Source organism: Prionailurus bengalensis, chromosome D3 (assembly GCF_016509475.1).
Source record: "Prionailurus bengalensis isolate Pbe53 chromosome D3, Fcat_Pben_1.1_paternal_pri, whole genome shotgun sequence".
Taxonomy (NCBI): Eukaryota; Metazoa; Chordata; class Mammalia; order Carnivora; family Felidae; genus Prionailurus; species Prionailurus bengalensis.
In genome coordinates, this window is record NC_057356.1 from 43,213,428 (window position 1) to 43,225,798 (window position 12,371).

Here is a 12,371-nt window from a genome sequence, read left to right on the forward strand (position 1 = left end):
TGAAGGGCGTTTTTGCTTATTGAGGGTGTTTAGCGGGACTCCTCCCACCTACCACCGTCTAGTGCAGTGGTTTCCAAATACAGGAAGGCATTTACTGTAGAATAATTTAAGAAATGGAATTTGTCTCTGGGGCCCAGTGTTTTATGACCTCTGGGTCTCCCTGAGGATCCTCATGTGTGAACACATGCTGGGAATTGAGAAACATCCATGTTAGGATAATGGTTACTTGCTCCCTATGTGGAGGGAGGGGAATGAGTACCAGAGGACTCTAATTCATCCTATAATGTTGTGCTTCCTAAGTGGGTGGAGGGCAGGCTGATATCAGTACATGCCCTATGCTCTTTGTGTACTCGAAATATTTTTAAAAAATAAGTTTCTCATTAAAAAGTGCCAACCAAAGTTCTGACATTTAAAAGAACATCTTTTAGGGATGCCTGGGTGACTCAGTTGGTTAAGCATCTGGCTTTTAATTTCGGCTCAGGGCATGATCTCATGGTTTGTGAGTTCTAACCCCACATCAGGCTTTGCACTGACAGCGTGGAGCATGCTTGGGATCCTCTGTCTTCTCTCTCTCTCTCAAAATAAAGAAATAAACTTAAAAAAAAAAGTCATTTATTCTGAGATTAAGTTATTTCCACTTTTAAAAATCCTTATGTGTTCTTATATTATGGTAAATGACTTAAAAAAACACCCAGTTGGCAATCCTTGGTGGATCTCCAAATGCTTGACATTTCCCTGCCTTGTAAAATTCAAACACCTGAGCTAGTGCAACCACCTTTACCTCTCTGAGATGTAGCAGCTGTGGGTAAACAACTCATTCTCTCTAAGCCTCGGCTGTCTTCTCCATACGTGAGTATAATAGTATCTACTTCGTGCATTAAATGAGATGCCTGTAAAGTGCTTGACCCAGAGTAAGCCATCAAAAAGTGTTGGCTGTAATTACTATTTACATATGAGGAAACTAAAGCAGAAAGGGGCTCTGGCCTAGATTTTTCTCTGCTTTGAATTTGTGAAGTGTTAAAGTAGCCTGGTGTACTGTAGAATAATTTAAGAAATGGAATTTGTCCCTGGGCCTGAGTGGTTTATGTCCTCTGGGTCGGGAGAGGTTATCTAATACCTGTATTGCAAACTCATAAATACTTATCTTCCAGAGATACGGGGTGTGTTGTGTGCTGATTCTTAGGTGCCTTCTTAACAGAATGTGCTATTTTGCACTTCTTGGTGGTACTGCTTCCCGTGCCCTCACGGCTTGCTGAACTCAGCAATCAGCTGTGTTCAGCACTTAGCAGAGTGAGCCTTCCTAATCAGAGGTAGGATATATTCATGAAGTCCCCAAGTCTGTTAGAGGTAAAGGATTCCTCTGTGATTTCTTTTGTTTTTAATCGGCCTTTTAGGAAAAGTGGAGTGCTCAAGGCTGGGTGGTACTTACAAGTTGCTTGCTTGTCTAGGCACTCATCAAGTTTCCATAAGCCCCGGGGCTATGGGCTCACAGCCCAGCTCCAGCTGACCCCACCACTTCCTAAGCAATCTTTTCCTCTCCTTTCCCCATTGTCTGCTGAGCTCCCTCGAGTGCCTGTGTCAAACCACTCCACTCTTTTCCTGCTCTGGCTCCTTTTCCTGCACCCCCAGCAGTTAGAAGACTGCCCACTGCATCACCCAGAAGACTGAAAACAAATGCACCCTTAACCCCATCTCCCCCCATTAGTCTCCAAACCAACCCTCTGGTCTTTCTTTCCCTTTATCCTGTAAGTCCTATCCTCCCAAACTTATCTATTCTGTGTCCCCATTCCCACCCCTTTTGACTCCCAAGGCCCCCATTCTTCTCCCCTCCCTCTCCATCCAGTATTTTCTTCTTTAGTCTCTTTTTCCAGTGGTTCCTTTTCTGTCCCACATAGACAGGGGTTCCCATTTTGGAATCACCTTTCCTTGACCCTAACACCTCTACTTCCTTCTTTGTCTGCTCCTTTCCCACTACACGCTAAATTACTGGTTCATTCCTGTTGGCCTCTGACCTTTACATTTACTTCCTCCTTCATCTGTAATCAACTTCTGTCTCCTTCCTTCTCTTGGGATTGACGTTATTTCTGCTTCCAGGGTCCTTACCTCTGGTCTGCATGTCATGTTGTCTGCTGAGCCTCCTCTTCCTGCCATCATTCTGCCCCCTGGCTGGCTGCTGCTGCTTCCTGTACTGATCCCCTTCTTCCCTCTGCAAAGCTCAGGCTTCAAGGCTGCTCCCTGCTCCCTTCCCTCCACTCCCTCTCCACCCCCGTCTCATTGCACACTCCCAGTAAGACACCCCCCCCCCCCCCCCGTGTTGACGGCTTCAGTGCCCCCTTGTAGGCCAATGATTCCCGGATCTCATTTCTGGATCTCCCCTCTCCAGAACCCAGTGGTCAAACCAGGGTGTCACCAATCCTGAAACACACTTCAGTCTTTCCCTTTTCTTTTCTTTAAAAAAATTTTTTTTATTTGCAAGAGAAGAGAGCGCAAGTGGGAGAAGGGGCAGAGACAGAGAGAGAGAGAGAGAGAGAGAGAGAGAGAAATCCTAAGCAGGCTCTGCACCATCAGCTCAGAGCCCAGTACAGGGCTTCAACTCACGAACTGTGAGATCACAAACCTGAGCTGAAACCAAGAGTGGGACACTTACCCAACTGAGCCACCCAGGCACCCCGGTCTTTCCCTTTTTTGTCTCTTCACTGCCACTGTCATGCAAGTATTCTCTCCCGACTTGCAGGTCCTTCGTGCCCTCCCCCACTGCTGCAAAGCTCCCCATCCTCAACCTACTGACTCAAGGTTCTATTTTCATCATAAAGCCTCCTCCAGCCTTGAGTGCATTCAGCTGATGGTGCTCTCTGCCTGGCTTCCTTAGTCTGCATTTCTCCCAGAGACTTACCATGTCCTGCCTCATGTCAGTAGAGGCATGTAACCTCTGGCTTCTAAACTGCAACTTTCTTAAGGGCATACATGTCTGTGCCAGGTCAGCCCTCTGCACAGTCTCTGATACACAGCTCAGCAGCCCTTCACACCCAGTGCCCCCCTCCGCACTAGGCTTTGATGCCAGACAAAGACCTGTCCACCGTGTGTGCCTTCTCCTCTTCCCTGAATATGGGGATTTCAATTCTGCCTCTTTAAACTCAAGTTTCCTCATCTGTCAGGGATAATAGCACCTACTTTATAGTATTGTTGTGAGGATTAAGTTAAGTAGCTTTTATTTTTTTTTATTTTATTTTTTCAATGTTTTTATTTATTTTTGGGACAGAGAGAGACAGAGCATGAACGGGGGAGGGGCAGAGAGAGAGGGAGACACAGAATCGGAAACAGGCTCCAGGCTCTGAGCCATCAGCCCAGAGCCTGACGCGGGGCTCGAACTCCCGGACTGCGAGATCGTGACCTGGCTGAAGTCGGACGCTTAACCGACTGCGCCACCCAGGCGCCCCTAAGTTAAGTAGCTTTTAAAACAGTGTGCCAGAACAACAAATGTTCTGTAATAATAACAATAATAATAATAATAAAAACAGTAATAAATTGTCATCGTCCAGTCTTCAGTAGTTGCACCGTGCATTCCTTTTTGATGCATTTGGATCTTCTGCCTGGCTTTGGGGGTCTCCATTATCTGCCCCCACACCCCCTATCCAGGCTTGTCTCCATTCACTTGCCACCCAGTGCCTCAGGGGCCTTGTACTCCTCTGTCTCCCAGGTTTTGGGGTTTCATATTGCTCCCCCTTGCCCACATGCCTTCATCTGTCCCTTTGTCCATCCCATTGTCTTCATCCCCTGCTTCCCCTCCTCTTTCCCTCTTGCCCTTCTGTGGTACTTCTGGCTGACCACATATTAGCACCTGACCTTGTACTGTCCTAGAACCACCCTCGCCTGGTTCTTGTGTGTTGGCTTCTTCTCACTATATGAGAGATTTCTAGAGACAGACTGGTTTTTTTCACCTCTGCATCTCCCATATTGACAAGTAGTGTTGAGTTTCATAATAGTCTGTCAGTAAACACTTATCAAAATACCATTGATAAGTAGAAAGTTAAAAAACAAAGAACAGGCTAATTTGTTTTGAAGTTTTATTCTTTGTTTTCCCCCAGTGATCTCCTTGACCTGTGCCATTGTCTTTTCAGCCCTGCTGCAAATTGCAACAAAGATAAGCTCAATTTTCTGTGAGGCTTTCTGAAACCTTGGCTGCTTCCATTTGCAGCTACTTGTGGGGCTCATTCAGTTGAGTGTCTGCCTCTTGATTTCAGCTGTGGTCATGATCCCAGGTCGTTGGATTGCGCCCCACATTGGTATGGAGGCTGCTTAAGATTCTCTTCCTCTTTCTCCCCCTTTGACCCTCTCCCCCACTTATGCTCTCTCAAAAAAAACAAAACTAAAGTAAAAACACAACCCCAAACAAAACAAAACAAAACAAAACAAAACAAAACAAAACAAAAACCTTGTGAATATATCTCTGCTCAGACAGTTGAGAGAGGTAGTTTAGGTGAAAACTCCGGATTAAAATCTAAGCTGATCATCAGAAAACTCCGGATTAAAATCTAAACTGATCATTGCAAGTTTGCAATTTGTCTAATTGCAAACTGACACTAAAAATGGACATGTTGCCCTTGTTAAAATAATATGGATCTTTCAGAAGGACTTTTCTTTGTCCATTTAGAACTCCTGCAGAAAATGGGGTACGCCAAGAGGCACGAATTGGAGCTCGTCTTGCATGTCCCCTGTTGCATTTTTAAAACGTTTTTTGTTTATTTTTGAGAGAGATAGAGCGAGCAGGGGAGGGGCAGAGAGAGGGAGACACAGAATCTGAAGCAGGCTCCACGCTCTGAGTTGTCAGCACAGAGCCCGACATGGAGCTTGAACTCACAAACCTTGAGATCATTCGTGACCTGAGCCAAAGTCAGATGCTTAACCGACTAAGCTGCCCAGGCACGCCTCCTGTTGCATTTTCTATTCTTATGTGATGTTCTGAGGTGTACATTTGGATTCCTCACATTTGCCTTGTGGGACGGGGTGCATTTTTCCTGCAGCACACAGACCCTGATTATTCGGCTGCGTATGTTGTCTTAGAGACCGATGCGGAAGACGGGCTCAAAGGGTATGGAATTACCTTCACTCTGGGAAAAGGCACGGAAGTTGGTGAGTTGACCCTTCTCTTAAGTTTCCAGAATGCTTAATTTGCACTTAGATTGCAGTGGTGACCTTACTTTTCTCTGTATGTACATTGCTCAAGGTGAGTAAAAACAGTGTTCATAGTTTGTTTCATTGGGAGAAAAGGTGGCAGAACTTGGCCCTTCTCCTTGCAGTCATCGATGGACTGCGGGAATGTCTGAATCTCAGCCTGTTTCTCTGTCTGAGCTAGGCCGGGGGGCGGGGGGTGATGGTGGCTGAGGGACACCAGAAGGACCAACGGGCATTTATGTGGAAAGGCTTATTGTGATGTGCACAGTGAGCCCCTCGCTCTTCAAAGTACTTCACACCAAGTGGTTTCAAGTTCACTGCTTTTCATGGCAGAAGGGCCTCTGGCTGCCTGGGTTCGGAGCTGTCATCTGGGGAAAGCTGGTTGTGCATGAGGCACATTGAGCCACGAGTGAAGTCATTCTCTCAGACTGGAGAGAGCTCAGTGGTGGTCTTGAGGCCCCTCACATTTTAGAAATCCAGAAACAGAGACCCAGACAGCTGCTCAGCTAGCCCCACAGAACTCCTGACTGCCTAAAGTGCTTTCTTTCCACATTTAAATACAAGTTGTTTGTTTGATTTTTTTTTGAAGTACATAATCCACGCACAAGGTACAATATTCAAGAAGTAAAACAAGATGACCTTTGCCAGTCAATTTCCATGGATCATTAGGATCTGAAACCAAATTATGATAGTTGATGAGGGAGGATCTAGGAAGGAAACAGATTCTCTAACTTTGGTGGTGATACGACAGCTCTTCCAAAGGTACTTGCACTGTCAGCTCTCCCTACGTGTAAAGTGGAAGCCTTGCCCCACTGAAAGATTCTAATATTGTCAAGCAGATGAAAGGAGTGTGTGTGTGTGTGTGTGTGTGTGTAGGAAGGACAAGGGAACCTTTCTTGAACTTTAACAGAAACGATTGTGCAGTGTGAGGACAGTTTTTAACTTTTATTTTGTTTTATTTTTATTATTTTTTAAGTAGGCCCCATGTCCAGCATGGAGCCCAACATGAGGCTTGACTCCTGACCCTGAGATAAAAACCTGAGCAGAGATCAAGAGTCTGACACTTAAACTGACTGAACCACCCAGCTGCCCCTAGAAGGACACTTTTTAAAAACTTGGTGCAAGTTAGGGGTGCCTAGGGGCTCACTCAGTTAAGTGTTCATCTCAGGTCATGATCTCGCATTTCACATTTTGTGAGTTAGATTTTTGCCTGGGGCTCTGTCTTGACAGCTCAGAGCCTGGAGCCTGCAGCCTGCTTTGGATTCTTTGTCTTCCTCTCTCTCTCTCTGCCCCTCCCCCACTCATGCTTGAGGGCTCGCGCGCGTGCTCTCTCTCTCTCTCTCTCTCAAAAAGAAGTAAACATTAAAAAAAAAAGACTTGGTACAAGTTAAACAGAGAGAGGGTTAGTTCATTTTCCAGGAGGGCTGTGGGCAGCTTCAGAACAGAGGTGAGGCTTTGAGATTCGTCTTGAAGGGTAGCTAGGACTTTACCAGGTAGCAGGAGACTCAGCAATGATTTCCTGTCCCCCTCCCCATTAAGTCAACCATTTGCTGTTAATGTTTTTCCAAAGGCAGTGACCGCTGGCCACGATAGGTTTGTGAGCTGTGTGTCAGCTTTGCCCGCAACTTTAATGGTCTCTGGTGTAAGTTGAGTGCTTTATGAAGCTGCCTTCTCCATATTGCAGACCATATAGGGTGGCCCCCAAAGGTTGCATAAAACTCAGCAAACTTACAAAGTGTGTTATGGGATGGACCATTGGAACCACTCTGGTAATAGCCGAGACTTTGAACTTTGCTGACTGGGGCACACAGTATGGGGACCCTGCACGTGTTTTGTGCTCACTGGGACTTGATATAGGAGATAGGAGGCTCCCCCTCTCTGGTTGCTGAGCTCTGTGCTTTGGGCCTTCATGGACCTCTGCCTCCTCCATTCCCATCCCTTCCCAGCTGTCCTGATGGACATCTCAGCCAGGGGAGATGCCATCTCTCTATGTCTATAATAAATGCTTCTTTTGCGGTGATGTAGTTGGCTTCCGGAGCCTTTTTCAGACCACAATATGACAGAACCCATTTTAACTTTATGGGCTTTTTAAAGTTTATTTATTTATTTAGAGAGAGGGAGAAAGGGGAGAGTTCACAAGAGAGGGGGAAGGGCAGAAAGAGAGAAAGAGAATTCCAAGGCTTTCTGCCAGTGCAGAGCCCCGACACAGGGCTCCAGCTCCTGAACTGCGTGCGAGATGATGACCTGAACCAAAATCAAGAGTCGGACGCTTGATCAACTGAGCCACCCAGGTGCTCCCGTTTTAGCTTTAAACTTGCTCCCTATTTCAGGTGATTCATCGCAGTCTCACTGAATGTGTTACATGGCATTTGCATTCAAGTTGAAAAAACATTCCATTAGCACATCACGGTTCTCCTGCACTTTTACCAGCTTACTTACCTGTGCATTCTTTTATGATTCGAAAAAGAAAAAAATAGTGCTTTCCTCATTACTGTGAAGGTAGTGCTTGTTTGCGTGTGTGAGAGAGACAGGAAGGGAGGGTTATGGTTATTTTTTTAATGGATAGAAGACACCAATATAGTTCTTAAAAAAATAGAAGAAAAAAAAGATGAAGAAAGAAGAATTTCTAAAGAGACAAAAAAGAGCCATAAAGGTTCACACCAGCCCTCAGGCTCAGACACCCATGGTCATCCATCGGCCTTACTGACTTGTCCTTTCTGTGCCAGAGGGTGGCAGGGAGTTAGTCAGCAAGACGTGCCTTCAGTGACCAGTTTTTTCCAGATGAATTTCCCATCCATGGCATCAAAGCAAACCTGAGGCAGACTGTCCTATATGCTGGATGACCACCACTACCGAGATTTCTGTCGAATGCACCCAATTTTAGTTACCTTCTTGCAGTGCCCTCCTTTTGAGCAAGGAAAATCTGTGCTATAGATGAATAAATTAGTGCTGCTTATGCATCTCTTAGAGCTGTGAAAGGTGAGCTCATCCTCAACTTTGTTAAGGGCATTTTCCATGTGGGGCAAACCAGAGGTATGCTTCATCAGTGGTTTCTAGCAGCTGTCTCATCAACGAGATGGAGGTTTTAACTAGATGATGGTATATACCTCTTTGTGAGTTGCTGACTGGCTCTTCAGATGTCTTTAATCCTAGAGCACCAACCATCAAGGTGTGAGAAGGATTCTGTCTTCTCACATTCTAGGGAATGCATATCTGAACTGGAATGATTCTATAGCCCTTAACAGAAGCCCTAGAGAACATGCAATGGTTGCTCCAGCCCTAATGCTACATTTGAGAGCAGGTGTGCATTCATGTATGAACACTGTTCCACATAGAAGCCAGGTGCATCCTGACAGCTTGTTTCAGATATGTCAGAGGTCTTTCTCCTAGGATCTGGAGGATAGTAAAACTGCACCAGTAGTTAGTAGAACAGCTATCCTATGAAATGACCTGAGTAATAATCACAGAAATGGCAACACCAAACAACAAATTTATCAAAAAAAATTTATAACAAATTAATTGCTTTGGGGCTAGATGACTTAATTTGATTATTTTGGTCATTTATGTGTACTAATTGTTTTCTAGCATGACTGAAGGGTAGAAGGGTCTTTCCAATTCAATCTGTTACTTACTCTTCATCTGAAATAATACAATAAAGCCTTTTTAAGTAAAATACGGGGGAAAAAAAGGATGGTAATTCTGAGCCAAATTAAATTTGACCTTTAAATTACTTAAGAAAACATATAGTGGGGTGCCTGGGTAGCTCAGTAGGTTAAACATCCGACTCTTGATTCAGCTCAGGTCATGGTCAAACAGTTCATGAGATCTAGCCCCATGTTGAGCTCTGAGCTGATAGCACGGAGCCTGCTTGGGATTTCACACTCCCTCTCTCTCTGACCCTCTCCTGCTCATACTCATTCTCAAAATAAATAAACTTTTTTTCTCTCTTGCTCAAAATAAATAAACTTAAAGCATAGTATATCATAAATCAATAGGAAAAAATTAAATCTTTAAGAAAAGTGTTTTCATGTACTTTAACATTTTACATGTATTTATTTCAAATTCGTTTCATCTTTAGTAGTGTGTTATAGTGTGACTTCAAGATATTTTCTATGCTTGACAATAATTGGAAGGTACCTCTTTTTTTTTTACTTTTATTTTTTTTAACTTTAGAGAAAGAGCATGCCAGAGGGGCAGAGGGAGAGAGAGAGTTTCTCATCCAAGCAGGCCCCAAGCTCAGCACAGAACCTGATGCCAGAGCTCAATCCCAGGGCCCTGGGATCATGACCTGAGCCAAAATCAAGAGTTAGATGCTTAACCAACTGAGCTACTCAGGCGCTTCCCCCCACTGCTTTTTTTTTTTTTTATTTGATAAATCAGTCCTTTATTCCTTAGGAACAATGAAATAGAGAAGTTTGATTTTGAAAATGACTGGACACTTGGGGCGCCTGGGTGGCTCATTCGGTTAAGCGGCCGACTTCGGCTCAGGTCATGATATCACGGTCCGTGAGTTCGAGCCCCGCGTCGGGCTCTGTGCTGCCAGCTCAGAGCCTGGAGCCTGCTTCGGATTCTGTGTCTCCCTCTCTCTCTCTGACCCTCCCCCACTCATGCTCTGTCTCTCTCTGCCTCAGAAATAAATAAACATTAAAAAAAAAAAAAGAAAATGACTGGACACTTTATAAAGTGAACAAGAAAATATATTGGGAATAGGATTTAAATTTTCGTATCAAAAAATAAACTTTCATACCTATGGCTCAGTTTTTCAAATGGCAACCATTCAAAATGTGTTTGCTCTACTCAGATATTAAGCTCAGTGTATGGATTAACAGCTGTATTATATATGTGGTATTATTTATGACAAACCCAAAAGACATTTTGAGGCAGTATTTAAAAACATGTACCTTTAGGGGCACCTGGGTGGTTCAGTCAGCTCAGGTCATTATTCTTACGGTTTGTGGGATCGACCCCAGCATCAAGCTCTGTGCTGGCAGTGGGGAGCCTGCTTGAGATTCTCTCTCTCTCCCTCTCTCTGCCCCTCCACTGCTCTCACTCACTCTGTCTCTCTCTGTCTCTCTCTCTGTCTCTCTCTCAAAATAAATGAACTTTAAAAACAAAACAAAGCATGTACCTTTTGTATTTAAAGTTTCTTTCATAAAATCCAACAGTAGTTGTGGTGTTTTCATGTCTTAATTTATTGGCATCATACCAAGACATACCCAAGAATTGAATCCTTATTTAATAGTTGCCTGTGCTGTGAATGCCCTCGCCCACCATGTGCTTAACAAGGACCTCGGGGACATCGTTGGTGACTTCAGAGGCTTCTACAGGCAGCTCACCAGTGATGGGCAGCTCAGATGGGTAAGGGACCTAATTTTTAAAATGTTCTTACAAGTGGGGCGCCTGGGTGGCACAGTCGGTTGAGCATCCGACTTCAGCCAGGTCACAATCTCACGGTCCGTGAGTTCGAGCCCCGCGTCGGGCTCTGGGCTGATGGCTCAGAGCCTGGAGCCTGTTTCCGATTCTGTGTCTCCCTCTCTCTGCCCCTTCCCCGTTCATGCTCTGTCTCTCTCTGTCCCAAAAATAAATAAACATTGAAAAAAAAAATTAAAAAAAATAAAATGTTCTTACAAGTAATATTACTAAGGTCTAAGATGTGCTTTGATTGCAACAAATGTGAAAACAGAGACAGGCTTACAATTTTAAGGTAAAACACTATTAAATTAGGGCTTCAACCATTTAGACAATCAGTGTTTTGAGGTAATTGATATTCCTTTCTGTAAGACTTGAATCTGGATATATCTGGATCCTGAGAGCTATCTCTGCCCTATGGACCTCATCTCTACTCCTTGAATGGAAGAAGTGTTCTAGACACTCTGGAAAATAAAGTATTGAATGGGCATCCTTTCTGGGTGAGAGGTAATGTGGGTGGCATTAGAGTTGGGGGATGAGGTTATTAAAGCCAGAAACATAAGAGAAGAGCAAAGCTAAAAGATGGAGACCAGAGCACTTTTACATGTATAGGTCTATATTTTGAACCCTAAGTTCAAGGCATGAGAAGAGTGAGGCTCTAGAGAAAGGATTCTGTCACAGTAAGATCAGTCCAATAACTGGGACCTTGCCCTTTTCTCCCAACATCAGCTCTATTTTTTATGAACTCTGCTCAGTTTCTCATCCATGCCCATAGAAAGACACAGGGAAGGCATTCTGTGTGTTGCCTTGGATTTCATTTTTAACTTTCTGCAAAGCAAGTTGAACTTACTTTTAAAGGCATTCTCTTGAAGAAGTCCCCACTGGCCAAATCTGGGACAATTCAAGGATCAAAATAAATTTGTTAGTAATGGCTTATAGCTCATTGAATAACATAAGAATCCATGAGTGCATTCAGGTAGTAAACAAGCAGCTAGGGAAAGCTTGTCATTATAATAGAACAGAAAAACGTAAAAGGAATGATAACGTTTGACAATCACTGTATTGCAAACATTGTAGCCATAACTCATTGAGGCAAGAATGATCAATGGATGTCCCAATTTGGGGACAATAGTAATCTTACACTGTGAGGTTACCATTTTCCCTAAGTAAGAGCCCAGTGGACACTGACTTACCTAAGTGCTAAAAGATAATAGCCCTAATAAAAAACCAAAAGGACATTATTGCTTACTTAGAATTTGTGCCAAAAAAGTATGACCTGGATCCCAGTCTGAGGAACACTGTTACAAGTCAACCAGCCCAAGTGCTTTAAAAATGTCAACAGCATCTTGACAGCATTCTTAAAGAACAGCATTCTTAAAAAAATAAGAAAAACTGTTCCAGATAAAGGGGGACTGAAGAGACAGAACAACCAAATGCAATGTTAATAAAATAAAGTACATTATTGAGACAATTGGCAGAATTTGATTATGGACTGTTTTAGGCAATAGTATTCTTATCAATGTTATATTCCCTGAATCTGATCATTGTACTGTGGTTATGTGAGAAAATGTCCTTGTTTTTATGACCTACACACAGAAGTATTTAGGGTTCCAGGAGCATGATATTTGCAACTTAAATGGTTCAGTAAAATCACTTGTGTATATATATTATGTGTGTGTGCACACACACACACAATATATATATATAGTATTTGTCTGTATATACATACACAGAAAGAGAGTTGGGGGTAATATACAGGAGTTTTTTGTACTGTTCTTGCAACTTTTCTA

At 43.7% G+C, this 12,371-nt stretch overlaps 1 protein-coding gene across 3 annotated transcripts in view; it reads left to right on the forward strand.

Moving 5' to 3' along the window:
* The window catches only part of ENOSF1 (enolase superfamily member 1), a 29,942-nt gene that overhangs the window by 811 nt on the left and 16,760 nt on the right, over positions 1-12,371 (forward strand). For 2 of the 3 annotated variants that reach the window (XM_043558417.1, XM_043558416.1), the window contains exons 2-3: positions 5,022-5,130; positions 10,415-10,530. In XM_043558417.1, coding sequence (XP_043414352.1) covers positions 5,022-5,130; positions 10,415-10,530 — 225 coding nt within the window. Of the gene's footprint in view, positions 1-5,021; positions 5,131-10,414; positions 10,531-12,371 lie in introns of those variants that run through there. The other variant, XM_043558418.1, reaches the window with a different exon arrangement.